Source organism: Zonotrichia leucophrys, chromosome 1 (assembly GCF_028769735.1).
Source record: "Zonotrichia leucophrys gambelii isolate GWCS_2022_RI chromosome 1, RI_Zleu_2.0, whole genome shotgun sequence".
NCBI lineage: Eukaryota > Metazoa > Chordata > Aves > Passeriformes > Passerellidae > Zonotrichia > Zonotrichia leucophrys.
This window is the reverse complement of record NC_088169.1, coordinates 40,651,534-40,670,683: the sequence shown is the minus strand read 5'-3', so window position 1 is coordinate 40,670,683 and position 19,150 is coordinate 40,651,534. Positions and strand designations below refer to the sequence as shown.

Below are 19,150 nucleotides of genomic sequence, written 5' to 3'. Positions count from 1 at the left end.
GACCTATAAATTCTGTCAAATTCCGTGTTTGTTTAACTAATCTCATTTGTCTTAATGAGCCATTGGACTGCTGTCAGAGGTGACTTTAGAATGAAATTTTAATTGCTGCAATTTAACTTCTAATGACGAAAAATTAATTACCAATCAAAGTTTTTCCTGATTTCCACACATGTTTGAGGAAGTTGGGTGTCACAGCCTTGTGCACAGAAATGTGCATCACTGGAGAATCCCTGTCATTCAGCAGCATGGTTGTCACCAGCTGGAAAGAGCAGTGAGTGTGAAGGAAAGAGGTTCTCTGTTCAAGCATGTAAAAAAGTGAAGTAAGCCAAAATCTCTTTTAGTCTTCCAATAATGCTTCTCTCTTTCTCTGAATAGTGTAATTTCCTAAGGCAGCTTCTGTATACTTTAGCTCATCTCTTTCCTCTTCATTTAGGGGATAAATCCTCTTCTCCATAAAATAATAAGAGAAACCCTAAATATATGAGGGAAATTGAATCTTCTGGAACAATTTTTAGTATGTAGGCCTTTCTTTTGTTAGCTGCTGTCAGACACAAGTGGTAGGAGAAGAGTCCTTTTCTCAGAAATCCAACTGCTTGTTGGTGTCCCCTACTTGCTGGTGGTGATGGTTGTGGGTCTTCTGATGGGAGGTGGCAGATGCACAGTGTTAACATCTTCAGGACCCAAGGCTCACATCACCTGGTATGTAACTTTTCTCAAACGTGAGTAGCAGTGGACTCTGGTTTCAGTCAAGCTACGTCAGGAAAAATTTTTGCCTGTACTGTCAGGTTCTAGAAAGGAAGGAAATTTAAATCCTAGGAAACTGACATCAGCAAGATTTTTCCTCTTCTGTTTCTCTAGTTTCTATAGTTACTGAAGTATGCCTAGACAAAGGCATATATCTTAGTTACTTATTTGTAAGGGAAATAATTGTTGTGCATCATGTGCATCCTGAGCAAAGGTGTCTTCTGTGTTCCTCCTCTATGGTTAGGCTGTGTGGTGCCATTGATATTTTTAAATACAGAATTTCTACTTAAAAATCAAGGCATCATATGAGCAAAATTCCTAGTTTGGGTAACATGTAGCAGTTTTACAGAGTGTTTTGTCTTTTGTTCTAATTCTGTGTTCTATAAGGAGCATGTAGAATAAGCTTGGTTTATGTTGTTTGTTATTAAAAGCAGTGAGCACTTTCTTTTAAATGTTATGAGACCTGGAAATCCTTTGTGCCTGGCTGAGCAATGTATTCACAGGCACGTTTTCCACAAGTATGTGTGTAAATAATGGTGGTGTTATTACAGTAAAGGGAGTAAAGACCTTAGGATCATAAATTTGCATGACATAATGATAAATAATTTGCTCAAGAATGGTTGGAGTTTTAAGTTGTAATTTTCGTTGATGATTTTTTTTTAAAGTTTTGGCCCCTGAGAACCATAAAAATCTACAGTTCACATTGGTAAAAATCAAGTCTAAAGGCAGTAATGATACAGCTGTCATGGACTGAGCATGGAAGGCTGAAGGAAAATGAATGCTTTCTGATTCAAGAGCTTTCAAGCTTGTTAAAATTAGATTAGATGCTTTCTTTAAAATGCTGCAAATCTGGTTTTGAGAAGAGAACAGGCTTTTGCCTTTGATGGCTTTCAGCAAGATCAGAGGTAGATCTTTCTGTTTAGTTCAGAGAATGTTAGAGCTCATGTCTGTTGCTTTTCCATGAGGCACTTAAAAATATTTAATTCGCTGAGTCCTTGTATTTCCCTTTTCCCGCTAAAAAAATCACCTGGGCCCACTAACAAAAGTATATAAGCTTGGCAGTGTTCACTTACCCAGCCCTTTCCTGATTTCTGTGTGTGCACATACATAGATTTTTTAAAAATAAATCTCAATTGTAAAAATTAATTTTTAAGATTGGCAATGCTGGGGACTTCATTCTCATTTTTGTCATTTGTTTAATACCTTTGAAAAGGAAACACTTTTTGTTTCATTGTATGCACTGTTTTGTCAGCATGTACCTCTCTGGGAGAAAAAGCCTTTTCAATGTTCTGTCTATCCTCAAAGCATGGTATATCTTCTGTTCCTTGCATTGTTTGGAGCACTGTCTCAATGTCCTTTTACTGCAGAAATGCCTATTTTGTATTTGGAGTACCTGATTCCTCCTGTTACAGTGATCCTGCCTCACGGAGCACTCCTCACCTCAGAATTAATGGAAACCCTCACCAGGTTGTGACTCTCAGGCTGAGAAACCACACCATGCTGGGGAGCAAAAGAGAAGAGGGGAGCAGGTCTCTTTTCCAGGGCATTTGGGCTTCACTGAGCACAGTCAGTGCCCTTCATTCCTAATGAAGGCTGCACACAGCAATCCGGGCTGTGTGCTCGTAAGCAGGATCACTGCACTCCTGGGGAGGTGTCTTGCTGGAATGGACAGTAGCTGTGGCATTAGCTTACATGGGGGCTGAAGGTTTCCAATTCTGTTGTGGCACTGAGTTGTGTTGGTTTAAAGGCAAACAAAGGCAAACTAACCCTAAGCCTGGGCACAGGAGGAAAACCTTCTGTAGGTCGCTCTATTTCTGTCTGGAGAGATCAAGGCTAGACAAAGGGCTGATGCCCAGTGACCTTGCATTCTCCCCAGACTGTAATGCTCACTCTTTGTTCTTAACGTGGGAGGAGACCCTGATGTAGGCCAACAGCAGTTACTGTCTGATTTCACACTCACCGCTGTCTAATACTGCAGCACACCAATAAAGCATGGACCTTCACCAGCTGGAGAGGCTGCTGGCTACTAAACCAACACCAAGCTTGATGAGACTATAAGCATGTCAAGCCATTTAACTGTGTATGCATGGAATTAATTTTTTTATTATTTTTAGTTTCACCTGTACCTAAAGGCTTTTACCCATTCTAACTGGTATTTTGCTGTAAAACTGTCACTGGTTTAATTGTTCTGTCCAATTGCTGGCTGATGCTTTGTCCTAAATATGAGGAAATTGGTTCCTTGAGAAGGTGCACCATTTTCCCAAATTCTGCTCACTGCCGTGGGCGTGCATTTTGCAGCTGTGACATCAAAGTGAACCTTTCTTCCTCGCAAGCTCCTCTTCAAGCCAGGCAGAGTTAGTAGTTGTGTGACATTGGATTTCTTCACAAGTTTGTTTTTGTAATTCCTGTTCCTCCTCAAAATCTTTGGTACTGCATTCAGGGATGTTTGTACATTAATTTACACCTGTTGTGTAACTGCTTTTCAAACTAACAAACTGTATCCACTGCTCCAGCTTGATTCATGTAATGGGGAAGAGAAGTGCAGCTTGATGAACTGGTTCCCCTCAAGCTTTTCTGGAAGTCAGTGGGATTTTTTTCTTACATTGAGGGAGAGCAGAGCAGAATCTCTATCCCATAACTCTTCAGCAGCATGACTGTGCCTGGTTCACAGCTGGGGAGAGAAGGGATGGACACCATTATTGAACTCTTCTTCAATCTGAAGTGATTGATCTGATCACTTTAGTGATTGGTGAAGTGCATATGAAAACTTCTGCTGCTTCATCTGGTGCTATCTCTCCCCCATGCCACATATCTTCTCTGACCAAAACATTTAGATGCTCATTAGAGCTATGCAACCACTGTGAAAATGGAAAATTAAGCTTGACTGTGTGGCCACAGCAGGGGCAGCTCTGTCAGATACTTTCTTATGAAAGAGCCTTCATAAGGGATATGCTTAGTAATGACAAGGAGAAAGGGGAAACAACTTGAGTTTCATCTGGCAGACTGGAGCTTAGAAAACACTGATCAGACATTAAAGTTGAATTGATGGGATATGGATGTCACAAACCTCCCCTGACTGCAGAGCAGGCCACAGAGCAGGAGTAAGAGAGAATAAGCCCTGCAACATTCCAGGTATTGAGAAAGGTGCTTTTCTGGCTCTTAATATGTTTTTAATTTCTAATAGTAATAATAACAACCTTGAGAACAGTAAAACTCTCAAGAGTTGACTTGATGATGACTTAAGCGGTACATGAAGTTTTCCAGCAGAATTTCAGTCACCTTTAATAATGTTTTCTCTCACTTTCCATAACTGAGTCATTATCACTTCTCAGTACTCCACAGAAAAGAATCATTCCCATGGGGATCTTAACACTTCTGTACTCTTCCTCTCTGTTAAAAAAACACTATGTATGAATGGGAACGGTTCCTTTTGAAGTAGATGCAGAACACTAAATGGCCGGAGTTTGTTATTCTGCAGTTTCAGAAGAAAAGGAATGGAGGAGGATTATCTTCAGGATACACTGAGTCCCGTTTGTCTCCCTCACAAAGAGGGGAGCTCCCCTGTTAGGTTAGTTTCTAACCAGGGATTTCAAGTCATCTCATGCTGCCTGTGTAGTCAACAAAGAGGCAGCAGGCTGTTCAGGCCACCTATGGTGTGAATTGACCTCTGGGAGAGACTTGCCTCATCATGTGGAAAGTACTGATTTTAACTGGTTTTCCTTTGATATGAGCCATGCTTACAGCAGTGTCACTCAGCCCAGCACTCCATGGGCACCACCCTCAGCCCCTGTGGGTTCACAGCTTGTGTGATAGGAGCCAAGGGACAGTGTACCCAAGGGACAGTGAGTAGGATGGATTGCCTCTGGTGGCCGAGGGCAGAGCCCAGCCTGTCCCTCTGGCAGGGCAGCCACAGCTTGCCAGCACTCTGTGCCTTCCTGCCCCCAAACTGCAGCAAGCAACTGATGTGTATTTTGACAAGGGTGTAGCTGTTAAGTATTTGATTCTAGCTGCTGGCTTCTATTTGTGTAGCACATGGAATACGTATGTTGGTTGGGAGAGATTTGAGACACGTGTAAAGCCAGGAGGGTAACCCATACTTTCATGCCCTGTGGCCATGTAAAATGCCATTGTCATTTCATAGATGTTTTCCCCCAAGTTAGATTTCAATCTGTCTTGAATAGATTTCACTTAAGTTTTGCTTCTTTTGTTACCTTCACTACTGCAGCACTTTTCTCTGGTGTCAGTGGAACTAAGAATCACTCCAGGTATTTTGGCATTGATGGTAAAATCTGGCATGCCACGGTAAAGTGCATTCTCATTATTTGCCAGTGTCATCAACCAGTGTTGGTTTCTCTTCTTAAACCCATACTTAGAAAATAATTAAAGCACATGCTTAATAATTCCTACCCATTCCTCCAATGATGTAATTTTAGTGTACACTTAAATAATCCTCAGATAAACATTCTTTTGTGCTTTTTCTCTTGATTTGTGTGTATACAGCTGACTCCATTAAATTTGAAAGATGGCCCAATTCTGAATCTAAATAAAAATCACTTGAAGTATGAGCAAAGACAATTCCATGTTACCAGCTGCAAACCATTTAGGCCTCCAGTGTGCAGTAGCATTTGCTATCTGGCAAATGATATGCTAATAATTGCTTGTCAATCCATGAATCCTTTAGGGCACATTGTAAGGGATTTCAGTACCTTGTAAATAGGATTGGTCTTCTCCCTTCTGCTTCTGTTTATATTCTGCAGTATGTAGTAGATGAGTAGAGCCTGTATGAATATACTCTTCTGTGGCAGGAGATCAGATTAAACACTTTGTTAATTCAGGTTATTTATTCCTCACCTCTGTGAAAAAGAGAAAGTGGCTTTGCAGCACTGCCATGACCCATCAACATGACACATGTCCTGATTGGTGATGGGGGAGGGAAGAACCTCCATTTTCATTTCTTCATGGCTAACTGATTTTTTCACACCAAAACGAACTTGTTTCCCACATTTCCCAGAGCAACATCCAGTGTGTTGATATCTGTGGCTGTGTTGGTTGTAATTAGGCCCCAGAATATACTAATGCAAGGACATTTTGAGGTCCTCTCATAATGCAGCCACTTTCTTATAACTAGTTTCAATTTTCACTTGTTCAGTGTATTGGCAGGTGGGGTCTGACTGAGCTCTTGCTTGTAGGTGGTGGTGGTTGAGTTTGGTCTCTGCTCCTGCCCACATTGGTACTAAAAGGGAGGAGGATGCAGCATTTCAGCTTGCTGCAGAATAACTTTGAGAATGTCAGTGATGCATTGGCATGCAGAGTCTCTTATCAGTTGGGTGTGTACACAGTGCTGTGAGCCACCAGGCACATTTTTTGTGATACTTTCCATAATACTTTTCCCAGGTTAATGTCTTCCAACTGTAAGATAGGGTGTCTTTCTAATTCATTGTCGTTTTGATATTTTGTAGTCTGAAATACTTGAGTTGTACTGATAAAAGTTACAGTACATCAGAGTTTAGTTTTAGGATTATAGATAGGTAGATAGATATGTGAATATATCTATATCTTTCTATCACAGATAGGTGCTATTTAACTCCTAGACTACAATGCTGTGAACTTCTCACAGAGGTGCAAATCATTTATTCGCTGTCGTATGACAGGCATAGTGCCAGAATTTCTTTGTTTCCACGTTTGAGGTGATACCACTTTTCTTATGTCTTTTGTAATGTAGTTAAGTACTTTTAACCTTACAACCTTGCTATTAATCTGTTTCACTATTTCTCAATGATGAATTCCATTTCTTTGGAAAATACTGTATACAGTTGTGTGCTAGTGTCAATAAAATTGACATTTGTGTAACAAGCTGTGGCATTTTCTCAAATTTCACTGAACATTGATTAGTGTGAAACTGTTGGTAAATCCTTTCTTGCTAGCTGTAATAATACAGATCTTTATTTCAAAGATAAATACTGCTTTGACTTTGATTTTTAATAGGCTACATAACTGTCATGATTACATAAACTGATAACTGTGCTGTTTTTTCCTTCTCTTTTCAAAGGAATGATTTATAAACATGAACTGGTTTGGAACTGGAAAACATTCATGTTCTAGCAATAAAGCTTAAGTTCTTCCAGAAAATAAATAGGTTTTACTACTGGCCTAATGATATTTTTTTTTTTTATTACATTTACTGGAGTATCTCAGCTGTGGTGTTTTAGCAACAGGAACATTTACCTATGATAATTTAGGGAGGACATAATCACATGATAGTAAATTGTATTTGACCCTATTTATACACGGTGATGTATGTGCTTTACATTTCATCTTAGACAGCCTGTTGGCTGTGGTAGTCAAGAGCTTGTCACATTTTTTTTGGTTGGATTTTAATGTATGATGCCAAAATGGCACAGACTGTAAATGTTCTTCCACATGACAGATTCTTCTTCTAAAACAGGTTTAGATTGTCAGATGTATGGAGGAGGGGGTTACTGGGAGAAGACTGGGCATTTTTGGCAAACTTTCTTTCTGTGCAGTCATTAATCTGGCTGCCTCCCAGAAGACAAAATTTGCTAATTTCGGTAATTTAATCTAGTGTATATGAATCCATGGAAGTGTAACTAATTGTCTAATTCTTTAATATTTTTAATCCAAAATGAAATGGGATTTTATATCTGTGAAAATCTGAAATTGTCATGCTTTGTGCATTAAAAGTATTGCTTTTCTTATGTAAATGTAATGCTAGCATTTCCATCCCAAACAATCAGAGGAGCATGGAAAGACCTACAAGGTATAATATACATCCTCGTGTTGTGTGTAGAAGTTGGGGAACTAGTAGTTTTCTCCTTTCATGTTAGATCTGACTGATCTTAGCAGCAACATTTCTGTAGAAAGTCATCCTTTTTCTCTAGACCTCAACTAGTTAAATTTGTACTAACTTGTCCTGTAGTTCCCTATGAAGTACTGATTTGAGTGTTTGAAGTTCTACCTTGCTGGCAAGAATGGCACTCCTGGAACAATTACTGTATTGTTGTATTTATTCTCTTTCTAGAGTGGATTGCAATGGTGAAATGTTTTATATTAAGTTTATGTTTAGAATCATAGAATGGCCTGGGTTGGAAGGGACCTTAAAGACCTCCTAGCTCCAACCCCCCTGCCATGGGCAGGAGCACCTTTCATTAGACCAGGTTATTTAGAGCTCCATCCAGGCTGGCCTTGAGCACTGCCAGGGCTGGGACAGCCTCAGCTTCCTGAGCAAGCTGTTCTAGTGCCTCACCCCTCCCACGGTAAAGAACTGCAGCTCCATCATCTGTGCCTTGATTCCTTCCCTACAGAGACAGTAATTTCAGCCAGTTTTATCAGCTAAAAGACACTTAACAGTCCCATGGTGAATGCAAGTGGATGCAGTTCCTCTGGCTTCAAGGCCATTTGGGCTAGTTTGAGGACCCTGGTGGCTGTGTCTTGTAGCATAATTTCACATGCTGCAATTTAAGATTATAACTCCTTGTGGTACTTTCTTGAGAAAGCTTGTCCTAATTGATTTCTTTTTTATCATTTTTCTTAGCAGGTTCTCTGACTGGCAGTCCTCACCTTTCAGAGCTTTCCATCAATTCCCAAGGAGGACCATCAGTGGCAAATATGACTTTATCTCCAAACTTGAGCCCTGATGCCAAGCAGTCATCTCCCTTGGTCAGCCCTTTGCTGAATGACCCGTCATGCATCAGGGCTGATGATGAGGAGGAGGTCAAAAGAAAGGTAAGGTGAATGAAGTTGGCCTTGTGTCTCTTCTCTCTGTGATGTGATAAATCTGGGTTATTCCTGTTGCTCCTGAGGTTCCAGGGAACCTCAGGAGCTTGTTTGGATGAGGTCTCCTATAAATCTGAGCTTGCTTTTAAGTAGTGGAGTTTGTTGTAACAAAACAGTCAGCTCCATTGTCTCACTGGAGAGAAAATTTCCAGGTGACAGAAAGAAAAGGAGCAGTGTTGAGCCTGTTGTGGGAATAGCCAACCCAGGCTCTCCAGTCTGTCTCTGCTGGGAGCACCACTGGGAGCATCTGGTTGTGGGAGTAGAAAATGCTCTCTTTGAGCCACAGCCTGCAGCAATCAGCTGGGAGTGCTTGGCTCAGACCCATCATTGCAGCAAAACCATAAGGAAGCAACACATCCAAAACTGATTTCTGAAGATGAAGTGTTTGTGTGAGCTGGGCTGTTCTGGGTGCCTGCTGGCTCATCCCTCCTCTGCTGCTGGGTGAGAGAGCTTCCTCTTGTCCTTCTGTAGCTGGTTTTTTCTCCTCGTCTTGGAGCATCTCAGGAGGCAGAAAGAAACTCTGATGGCTTTGCTGGGAAGTGGGAGTTTGTGTAAGGAAGATCTCTTTTCCCACTGTGCATAGTTAGCAAAGATGTGTGAAGGAAATTTGAGAAGAAGAAAATCCGAGACTCGGTTAATGGAGCCAGGACTCTGTGTGCCAGTCCAAGACAGAGCAGCCAGTGACTGTGTGCACCAGCTGATGGTGGTTCCCTGGGGATGCATCCTGACTGGGACATGCCCACACAGACTCCCTGGGCAGGGCATTCACAGTGTTTGCACTGCATCATTTGTCTTCAGGGAGAAAACAAAGGAAAAATATCTATGGATGTTTTTTTCTTAATTTTTACTTCCTAAGCAACACAGAGGAAGATCAGCTGGGTTCCTTTGGCTCTTCAGAATTAAGAAATTTTAAATCTGTAGCCTAATCTAAAATCCTTCCCCTATCCCACTGTTAGATTATCCAGCCAAGAAAGTCTTACAGGTTTGAATTTTTTTCAGAAGTATTTTTCCTGTGGATTACCATCCTGATGACAAAACTTAACAATAATCAGACACAAATTTTTGTTGTTTTGTCAAATTTTACACTTGATTTAAATGGTCATTTATCCTGCAAAGGATTTTTTCATGAACTTCACAACATGTCCTGCTCCAGAAATAAACTGAAAGGAACATCAGCACCCCAAAGCAGTAGAAATCGTCTTGGCAGAAAAAGAAGTCTCTCAAAAACCCACAGAAAGTCCTTGTTCTCTTGTGTTTGCAAGGAAGGGTTGCTTTTAGGGCTTCAGGGCTTAGGAACATGCAAGGATGAGTCACAGCATAACCACAAGCAAGGGTCACTGGTTTGTAACTCTCTCTGTGATTTATTATCTACAGTTTTTTTCTCCATAAAAGCAGAGGAAAACCTAATGTGCTTGCAATTCACAGAGGTTCCCAACTGAGAAGGCTTACTTCATTGCTAAGGAAGTGGCCACCACGGAGCGAACATACCTGAAGGACCTTGAAGTCATCACATCGGTATGTTTGCTTGAGCCTGACTCACAGAACACGTGAAGCTCTCCTCTGCTCCATTTAACATCCTCGTGCTGCTGTTACATTCTGCACTGAGGTTACTCTTTGCTGTGCAGGGCAGTTCTCCTCCAGGGAGGAAGTAACACGAGAATCAGAGAGCAGAGGTTTGCTCTGTGGTTAGTAACATGCACTAAGGAACTGTATCAGGTTGAGGAACTTGGGACACACTTCACTTATATTTTCTTGCTCTCATGCTTTGTGGTTATAATTACTAAAAATGCCTGTGGGTTTTCAATGACTTCTCTTAAAACTGAAGCAGCTCCTTAGGGGCACAGATAAATGTTTTCTACTGTATTAAACGGCCTCCATTTAACATGAAATATTGCAGAGTATTTTAATGTTTGAATGATTCTGATTTTTCAGAAAGCAAAACTGTGTGTTAAATGAATCATTCATCTGTAGCATCTGATCAGAGTGTGATTGTTAAAATCACCAAGGCAAATAGCTGCCGTCTTTGCACACACAGCAACAGTCTTGTTTCACTTCCGAGAATAATGTGTGCAAGATCTGGTCTGAAATAACCATTTTTCTGTGAATGGCACTGGATCCAAACCCCTTTGTGGCATTATGGGCAGCTCCAGATCTCTCAGCTCTTAAATTACGCAGTGAGGTGCATTGCCCACTCCTGTGTTGAGTGTTGTGGTGAGGAGGACATGCTTCAGGGGAGAGTGTTGGCACCACCTGGGAACCAGGGACACACTTTCTCCTCAGCTGCTTCTCTGTTCCAGGATCCCATGTGAGAGATGCAGCTGATCACACCTCAGCTTGAACAGAGCCAGTATAACATGGTTTTTACAGGCAGCAGGGTATCTGTGGCCTCACTGCCCCTTACCCTTGCTTTTTGGGAAGCCATCCTGCTGAGAGAAGAGGCCAGGTTCTGTGGGACAGTTCTGCAGTCTCAACAGCAGATATGCTGTTCTCATCTAGTATTTCACCCAGTGGCAGCAGAAACAAAAAGTTGTAACTCTTCAGAGCTAAAGCCCATTTTCCACCCTATCCTCTCATTCTTGTGGCAGGCAGATTTGAATTTGCTGGATCACCAAGAGGGATGGGCCTGGTGGTTAGCATGCAGTTGTATCAGCTGTGCTCCACAAATGACTGGCCCAGGAGGCCACTGAAAGTGAGCAAGTAGCCAGCGTAGCTGGAAAAGGAACAGCTGCTGTGCATGAATTTCAAGACCTGGTAGATGAGCTTCAACTTTAGTTCTGCCTGGTGCTGAGATAAAGCAGGGGAGAGGGAAGCTTGGGAGGGATCTCTTTTTATCCCAACTCTGGCTCAGCTCCAGCTGATGCAGTGTCAAGCAAGACTGCTCTAACAGTGTTCTGTGGTCCCAGCAGCCTTCTGGGCACTGCTGGAAGTCAACCACAGATAGCTGGAACCCCTCAGGGCAGTGAGGAGTGAGCAGTGTTACCCTGTGGAAGACAATAGGCATTACTGCCTTGGCAAGCTGCCTAGTCCTATGGTCTTGTGTCACCCATAGTCTGTTAGGGTGAAATAAAGAGAATTTGGAGCAAGGCTGAGCAGGAGCCTGTTTCAGTCCTTACAGTGCCTGTCACTGCCACTCCAGTTTTGTGACAGCAGTGTCTTCCACTTGCTCACTTCGCCAAGTGATGTCCTCTGTGTGCACACAGCAGCAGGGCCGTGGGTGCTCACTGAGCCAACTCCTGCCAAAGGCATTTCAGACCAAACTCGGCAAAAAGAAAATGCAGAGCATATTTTTTTCACTTTTTCTGAATTGTTTACAAGTATTGTAATGCTCTTTCTCCTGCACCTGCAGCATTTGCAAATTCAGTTTGTATTGACTAACCAGTTTGGGTTTGAAAAGAATTTTCAAGTTTTGATCAGTGATGGCAAAAGGGAAGGGAGTTCGTTTTTCAGCTGTGCAGGGTCTGATCTCTTGTAAGAGCACCAGTTCAGAACACAGGAATGTCAGGGATAGTCTGAGTTGTGTTCCTAGTGCCAGATAAATAGGATCCTTGCTGGTTTAGCTGTTAGGAGTATTTGGGTTAGGTACATAAAGACAGAAAATGATCATACCTTCTGCATTCCACCCACTGATAATTTTGCTTCTTTTTTTCCTTTGTAGTGGTTTCAGAGTGCAGTGAGTAAAGAAGATTGCATGCCTGAAACACTGAAAAATCTAATTTTCTCCAACTTCGAACCTTTGCACAAATTTCACACTGGTTTTCTCAAGGAAATTGAGCAGAGACTTGCTCTGTGGTAAGACTGTTGATTGTTATTTATCTGTAGTCTTTTGTGCTGTTTAGCATTTTTGCATTCCCTTTTTGCTAACTCCTTGTGATCTACTGTAGGGCTTAATTTGTGAAAGTCACAGATGTTGGTTATTAACAGACAGGGTTTATTGAATCGTGCTTTGTTCATGTTTACTTGACAAACTCTGTTGTTCAGATATCTCAGTTACAGACATATGCAAATGAGATCATAATTCTGGATGAAGCTTTCCCTTGCCAAATGTCAGTGTTTGTACATGGCAGCTCCTTTGAAGATCATGCTGCAAGCAAGGCTTATCAGTAATAGGGAGAGGCAAAGGACCAGGTTCTGTTTCTGTCAAAATAGGTACAGGCTGGGAGGATTTCACAGAGCAGCTTCTCATTCTGCAGCATCACAGCTGTGACACTCACAGGGCCTACAGTGCTCTCTACAAATTGAAGGAGTGTTGGAAGAGGACACTGGGCTTGAAAATTACCTATTCCTAACACAATACTGACAGTAAAACATGGCATTTTTTACAAAATAGCTATGAAGTGAATAATTCTTCCCTGGCAAGGCTCTTAATACATTTGACCACTGAAATCTTACCAGAGGCAGCAGCATAAGCAGAAGCCTTCTACTTGCTCTGATTATACCTGTCTGGACTAGATTGTCTTGCTCTGTGTAGGCATTTTTTGTAACTTGTCTTTGGTTCTAGGAGCTGAACTCTTCCCTTCTCAGTTAGAAAAGTGACAATGAAAATCACGTGAAAGCAGAGCAGGCAGACCTAATGGCTGTTAATCAGTTTAATTAAGACGGGTGCCTCTTTAACTAATGAATCAAAACAAAAGCAAAAACACAGTCTCAGAGTGTGTGAGTTTAACTCTTGTGATGTATTGAGATAATTTAATGGGGGCACAGCACAGAGTAGTGCTGTCCAAACCCACCCTGCACAGTTGCAGAATTAGCAGGTGTTTTCTAGGAGAAGGGGAATGTGGTACTGCCTCTTAGAGCTGACATCCTCACCCAGGACTTGGTTGGCTCCTAATATTTTATATATACATAAATAGATAGATATAGATATATGTATATATTTGTATATGTATTTATATATAATAACTAATATTAACTATATATATTAACTAATATAACTATATAGTTACTCCTAAGAAATGTTCTGCACAGCCTCCCTGCCTGTATCATTCTGTTTTTCATTGGGCTGCTGCTGGTGTTGATTGCACTGCCCTAAGCAGCATTTATTACAGGTACTCCAAGAAGGCTCTTTAGGATGTTATAAAATACTGATTGTTTCTTCAACTTTGGTGTAGGATTAACAGTAGTTGGAGTTAATCCCCCACTAGCTGAGGTTAACATGTGTGGTGAGAAAAGGGAAATTTATGCAGTTAGTAAGGCTGAGTTCTGCTCTCTGTCAGACCAGTCTGATCTGGCTGGGTGCTGACTCCTGGGCAGATGTTGAAATAGAGTTATCCCCTATATCCTTCTGGTGGCATTAGAAGTGGATGCAAACCTAACCTCCTGTTCAGGTGTCATGTTTTGCAAAAATTGGATAATGCTGCACTTCCAGCCTACTGTGGAAAGGTGACATTGTGATAAGTGGAGGGAAAGATGTTAAAAGAAAGAAAAAGTATTTAGACTTCTAGACTTTCCTTGGTTTTACTTTGTTTCTCCTTTTCAGCTAGCTTATTTTAGAGCTGAGTAAACCTTCTATTTTTCAGCTTCTCCATAAAGTTTCACAGAGTGGTGAACCTAATTTTAAAGCTTCTAAATACCATATTTTAACTGCACTTAGTCTGTGATTTAAAGTGCTGATCTGCTACAAAGTTACTTTGAGATCCAAATTTATTCCAAAATATTCTGCTGAGGTAACTGCGTCCCAGCTGAGCACCTCGTTCTGATTTGTCAGCTCAGCTATTGCATGTCCTTCCACAGTCAGTGTAAGGCCACTGGGATTTCTCTGCTGGCTGCTCTGAACCATTTGACAGCAGAGCAGCCACGTTCCTGCATTGTTTTCAGCCTGGATGCACCTCGTGTAATACCCCTGCTGTAGACAGTGATGGTTGTAAAGTTCTGCAAGATTTGAGTGTGTGCCTTGGGAAGGAGGCAGCCCTGCTGACAGGTATTATTGTGGAGGTGTTGATGTTTCTATATAATGCCACAGATGCTGAGATAAGCCACAAGCAATAAACTCTGTCCTATAGAGATTAGTGTTTAATTAAAGAGTGAGAGACAAAATTAAACAGCTCCTCAGCATCCCCAAGAAGCTGGTGGCAGTGTGGTAGGGAATTCCTTCAGCAGCATGGTCAAGGTCACTTAGCTCAGTGCCAGATTGGTGCCTCTCTCTTTGGCCCCAGGAGTTTTTAAGGCAGAGGGCTCTGGCTGCATTCACAGCTCAGGACAGGTCACTCCCAGCTGCCCAGCAAATCAATCATGGGCCTGGCTGAGCACAGCTGCAGGCAGGTGTAGGCAGGATTCAAGCCAGCTCATTTAAATCTGACTCTTCCATGTCAGCTCTTAAATTTCCCGGCAGGTGGATGGGGGAGGAAGGTCCTGAGACCTGAGCTTGTTCTGCATTTGTCAGAGGGTAACGTGCCCTACAAAAAAAGGGCCTTTGAGTGAAGGGGTTGTGGGCTTCATCAGGCTGCTGGAAACTCCTGGCTACTAACATGTGCTGTGGGAGCTTGTGAGAGAGAGAGCCTCCTGCAGCCAGTCCTCTGTGTCCCCTAGTGAGTAGGATGCTGGGTTTTATCCACTGAAAGTGCAGTTCAGCCTGCTCAGTCTACACAGACACAAGTGCAGTTCTCCAAGGTTTGTTTCAAACTTCATGCTGCATGTTGGGAGATCTAACAGGAGGTCATTCCCTGCTCTCTTAGGCCTTGCATCATATTGAAGCTGCTGCTGGTGCAAAAGAGTTGTGGTGAGATCAAGGCTTAGGGGGATTGTGCATAATTGTTAGATGTCTCCATGCCTTTAATTTGTTATAACATCTATAGACTTTTAGTATTTGGCTGGAGGAAGCTCAGGTTGTGTGCATTATTAAAAGCATTTTATTTCAAGCTTGCTTGAAGGCTTCTGAAGTGTTTGAATTTGCAATCAAGGGCAGGCTGTTTGCTACAGAACACCTTAATGGCCAGGATCCTTTTGACCTGGCTATAGATTCTGGCAGGTCTCATCTGTTTCTTTACACAGTTCACCATTTTTCTCTGCAGTGCTGCATTTCCTAAGAGCAGCATGTCTTAGTGTCCAGGCCCTAGTGACAGCTTTTAGTGTGACATAGATTGATACTGACACCAATAGTCAGCTGCAGAATATAGGCAGTCAGTGCATTTTTCTCAGCCAGAGTTTCTTTCTGGCCATGAAACTGAGAAGATTCCTGGTGGTTTTATTGCACAGCATCCTAAGATGAGTGTTACCATGCTCTGGGCCATGTCTTCAGCCCTGCCTGTGTTGTTGCAAGGCCAGCAAAGCATTCCATGAATCTCCTCAGTTGCCCCAGCTGTGCTGAGCTCTGGAGGCTGCCCATGTTCCTGGGAGCAAGTGAAACACCCCACTGGAGGTGTGTGGTTTGAGGAGAAGAAGGAGGACCTTTGGTGGATGCAGGCGCTTTGTCCTGCATGGTGCTTTGCCCCCTCACAGAGGAAGGGAAGAGAAGAGGAGAAGAGCAGGAACAGCACACATCAGGCTGTTCAAGTGCCAGAAGAGCTGCATCTGGCACTTGGGCATCCAGATGCTGGTCCTGCCTGCCAGGACTCCTCAGCAAGGCTTTGGATGCAAGGCCAGGAGCTCCCAAGCTTTTTTGATGGGAGAAAATATGGGAGGCATATGTCAGTGACTTTAGGCTGGCTCCTGTTTGCCAAGACCAGTGAGATTTTATGGCAAGGAGGAAGAGGTGTGGGCAGTGCAGGCCAAGTGTGACATACTTCATCAGCTCCTGGGGGGCTGAATCTGAGAAGTCAGTTTGGAGGAGTTGGGTTCTACTCCTCCTTTTACCTCAGCTGTTTAATAAGCTATTCATTTGGGCCACAAGCACCATTTTCCATCCAAATAATTGAGCTCATCTTTCCACACCCCATTAAATGTATTGCAAGTTTCCACACTGATTTCTTTAAATGAGGACAGAAAGTGGCAGATAGAGAACCATAAGTATCCCCCTTTTCGGACCACTGAACAGCAGGGAGAGCAGTGCTGGGGCAAGCCAGGATAGCTGTTTCTGCCCAAGGATGCCCTCATCAGGTAGTACAAATCTGTGTTTTGGGCTTTGTCATGTGCTAGGAAAGAAAAGTGTTATGTACCTCCCAGAAGTGCAGGCAGACTCCTCTTCTCCCAGGGAAGCTGCTAGTTTGACTTGCAGATCTTTCTGAGGAAAGCTGCTGCTCAGTGTTACCAGATGGGAATGTGTGGCTGTAATTTGCAAGAAAAAGGGCTCTTAATCTTAGCATATGAAAGGAGAAGGCGCAATCAGGGTTTGTGGAAGCAAAATTGAAAACCTCTAATAAAAAAGCACTCAGGGAGGTGTAGGAAGATGAGCCAAATGTTGATTTATTAACCATTTTTTGTTTGAGAATACTTGTGCTGAGGAGGAGCAGCCTGACAGACAGTTTATATAAACAAGGCAGCAGTTCTTATCTGCCTCCTCAAAGGCAGCGTGCAGGCTGGGAGGCAACAGGAGAGCACTTGCACAAGTGTCTCTGTCCTGTGCACAGAAATGAGGTGTGTGCTGCAGTACAAACCTCTGGGTTATGCTCTGCAGATCCCTGAAACCAGGACATTGAGAGGGGCTTGGTGCCAGCACACTGGGCTCGGTTTTGAGGAGAGTTTTCATTGCTGAAGTCACTTCTGGGTACCTCTGGGGATTGGAGCTGTGCTACGCCCAAATTAACTGGAAATGGTGGGAGAGAAGTAGCACATGCAGGATCTGTTAGTCAGAGTTGGAGCCGTGTTGCATCAGTCCCTGTGGCTCTCCCAGCAGGCTGTGCCCAGGGTCAGCTCTGAGGCTGTTCCACAGCAAGGCATGGAATGCTCTTGCATTTGCAGCCCGTTTTCATGCAGTGCTGTTGCTTGCTCAGATCCCTTACATTTAAAAGCATTGCTGACGCATGTTTGCTGTGGGTTGGGTTTCTCCCACAATAGGGGCAGCCATCCCGAAGTCTTTAAATGTATGCACACCCTCCAAAGGCTTGGTTTGACTCTGGGAAGCTCTGATGGCTTCAGCAGTGTGTTTCTTAGCCTCTGAGCAGCGTGTCATGCACCACTCACTGCTGAAAGTGCAGCTGCAGTGCTGGCTGGAATGGGCAGGGCAGTGAGAGGCAGGGTGTGAGCAAGGAAAGGGGTGTTTGCTTTTATTGGCTCTTCTTTTCCAATTACAAAACATGCCTCTTATTTAAAAGGCAGTTGTAATGAGAAATGTTTAAGGTATTTTTTAGTATTAGAACTTTAGTTAATAATGGAGTCATAAAGAACTTCAAAGTGTGTAGGTGTTCAAAGAACCAGCTATGTTATTCAGGAGGGAGTTCCTGAGTATGTAACACAAGGTCACACATTGTAAATATAATTTGTTACAATTGATTTATTATTATTTTGGCTGCAATTCAAGGGCTGCAATCAAAGACTTCTGTGTTTGCCTCAAAAAAATCTTTATTGAGCTATCTTTCTCTTTTTTGCCTTTCCACCATCCCCATTGAATACCTTCTGATTGAGGGTACGGGCTGACTTGAGATTTCCTTCTATTATGTTCTCAATTGTATACACTAAAAACATCATGTAATTAGAAAATCTGACAGGGCGGCTTGTGTAATCCCTGTAAGTCCAGCTGGTGCCTGCTTGGAGTAATATATATAAGGTAGTGTCTGAATTTCTTGCCAGGTGTAAGCCAGTCTTCTCTTTTCTTGCTGTTGTACACTTGCATTGCCGTAAAAAGGAAGGGACTACTTGGATAAAAATGGGAAATGATCTTACAATGACCAATAACGTCCTCACTTTTTAACATGATTTTTAGTGGCTTCAGACCTCCCCACAATGTCAGTGGAGTAAGGGCACATTATGCATGGGGGAAGCTGCTCCTGCATCTTCTGTGGAGATGGGCACCATAAATCAGCTCCTGATGAAAAGCTGTGAGACCCTAAGCCCTGAGTTTTTTCCCTTGTCAGTGGCAGATAGATACCATGTTCAAACAGTGACCCGTGAAAACAAGGAGTAAGAAGAACAATTTAGCCATTGATGCACAACAAATGAGCAGCTTCTTCCCTCTCAGCAAGCTGAGTGTTGTTATTCAAAACATACACCACAGGGAGAACTCGCCTTTGTGCTCCCGTGCTTTGGGCTGTTGCAGCAGCAAGACATCATCTGATATGTTGTGTGTTTGGGTTTCATTTTTATATTCTGTGTATTTGGATGCTCTTTTCTTGGTGTTCCTTGTTTTCTTGGGATTTGCATGTTGAGGAGCTGGGGAAGATGGCAGTGTGGCTTGGGGTTTGCTCTGGGGTGCCAGCATGGAGCTGGGGTTGAGTGGAGGTTGGGTTTTAGGAAGCAGATGGGGAGCTCTCATGTTCCCTCATGCCCAGTTTCAGCTCTCCCTGCCTCTCTGTCCACATCACAGCCTGCATGCCTGTGCACCATCTCCAGTGGGGAAGTCATCTCCTTTGCAAGGGAAATTCATTTGCCTGGAAATAAATAACTAAAGCAAGAAGAGTGTCTGGAACACGGAGCAGTATGCAGCCATCACATTTCTGTATTTTCTCCTAAGAAAAGCCAGGGTTTATTTCTTCCAGCAGGATGCATCTGTGTTCTGCCCAGGTCATCTCTGTCAGCCTGGGCT

The 19,150-nt window shown here is 42.8% G+C and overlaps 1 protein-coding gene across 6 annotated transcripts in view; it reads left to right on the top strand.

Moving 5' to 3' along the window:
* Window positions 1-19,150, top strand: part of FARP1 (FERM, ARH/RhoGEF and pleckstrin domain protein 1) — a 202,810-nt gene that overhangs the window by 161,218 nt on the left and 22,442 nt on the right. For 4 of the 6 annotated variants that reach the window (XM_064712416.1, XM_064712405.1, XM_064712393.1 and 1 more), the window contains 3 exons: window positions 8,297-8,487; window positions 9,964-10,053; window positions 12,194-12,327. In XM_064712416.1, coding sequence (XP_064568486.1) covers window positions 8,297-8,487; window positions 9,964-10,053; window positions 12,194-12,327 — 415 coding nt within the window. The remainder of the gene's footprint in view (window positions 1-8,296; window positions 8,488-9,963; window positions 10,054-12,193; window positions 12,328-19,150) is intronic. The other 2 variants (XM_064712421.1, XM_064712411.1) reach the window with 1 other exon arrangement.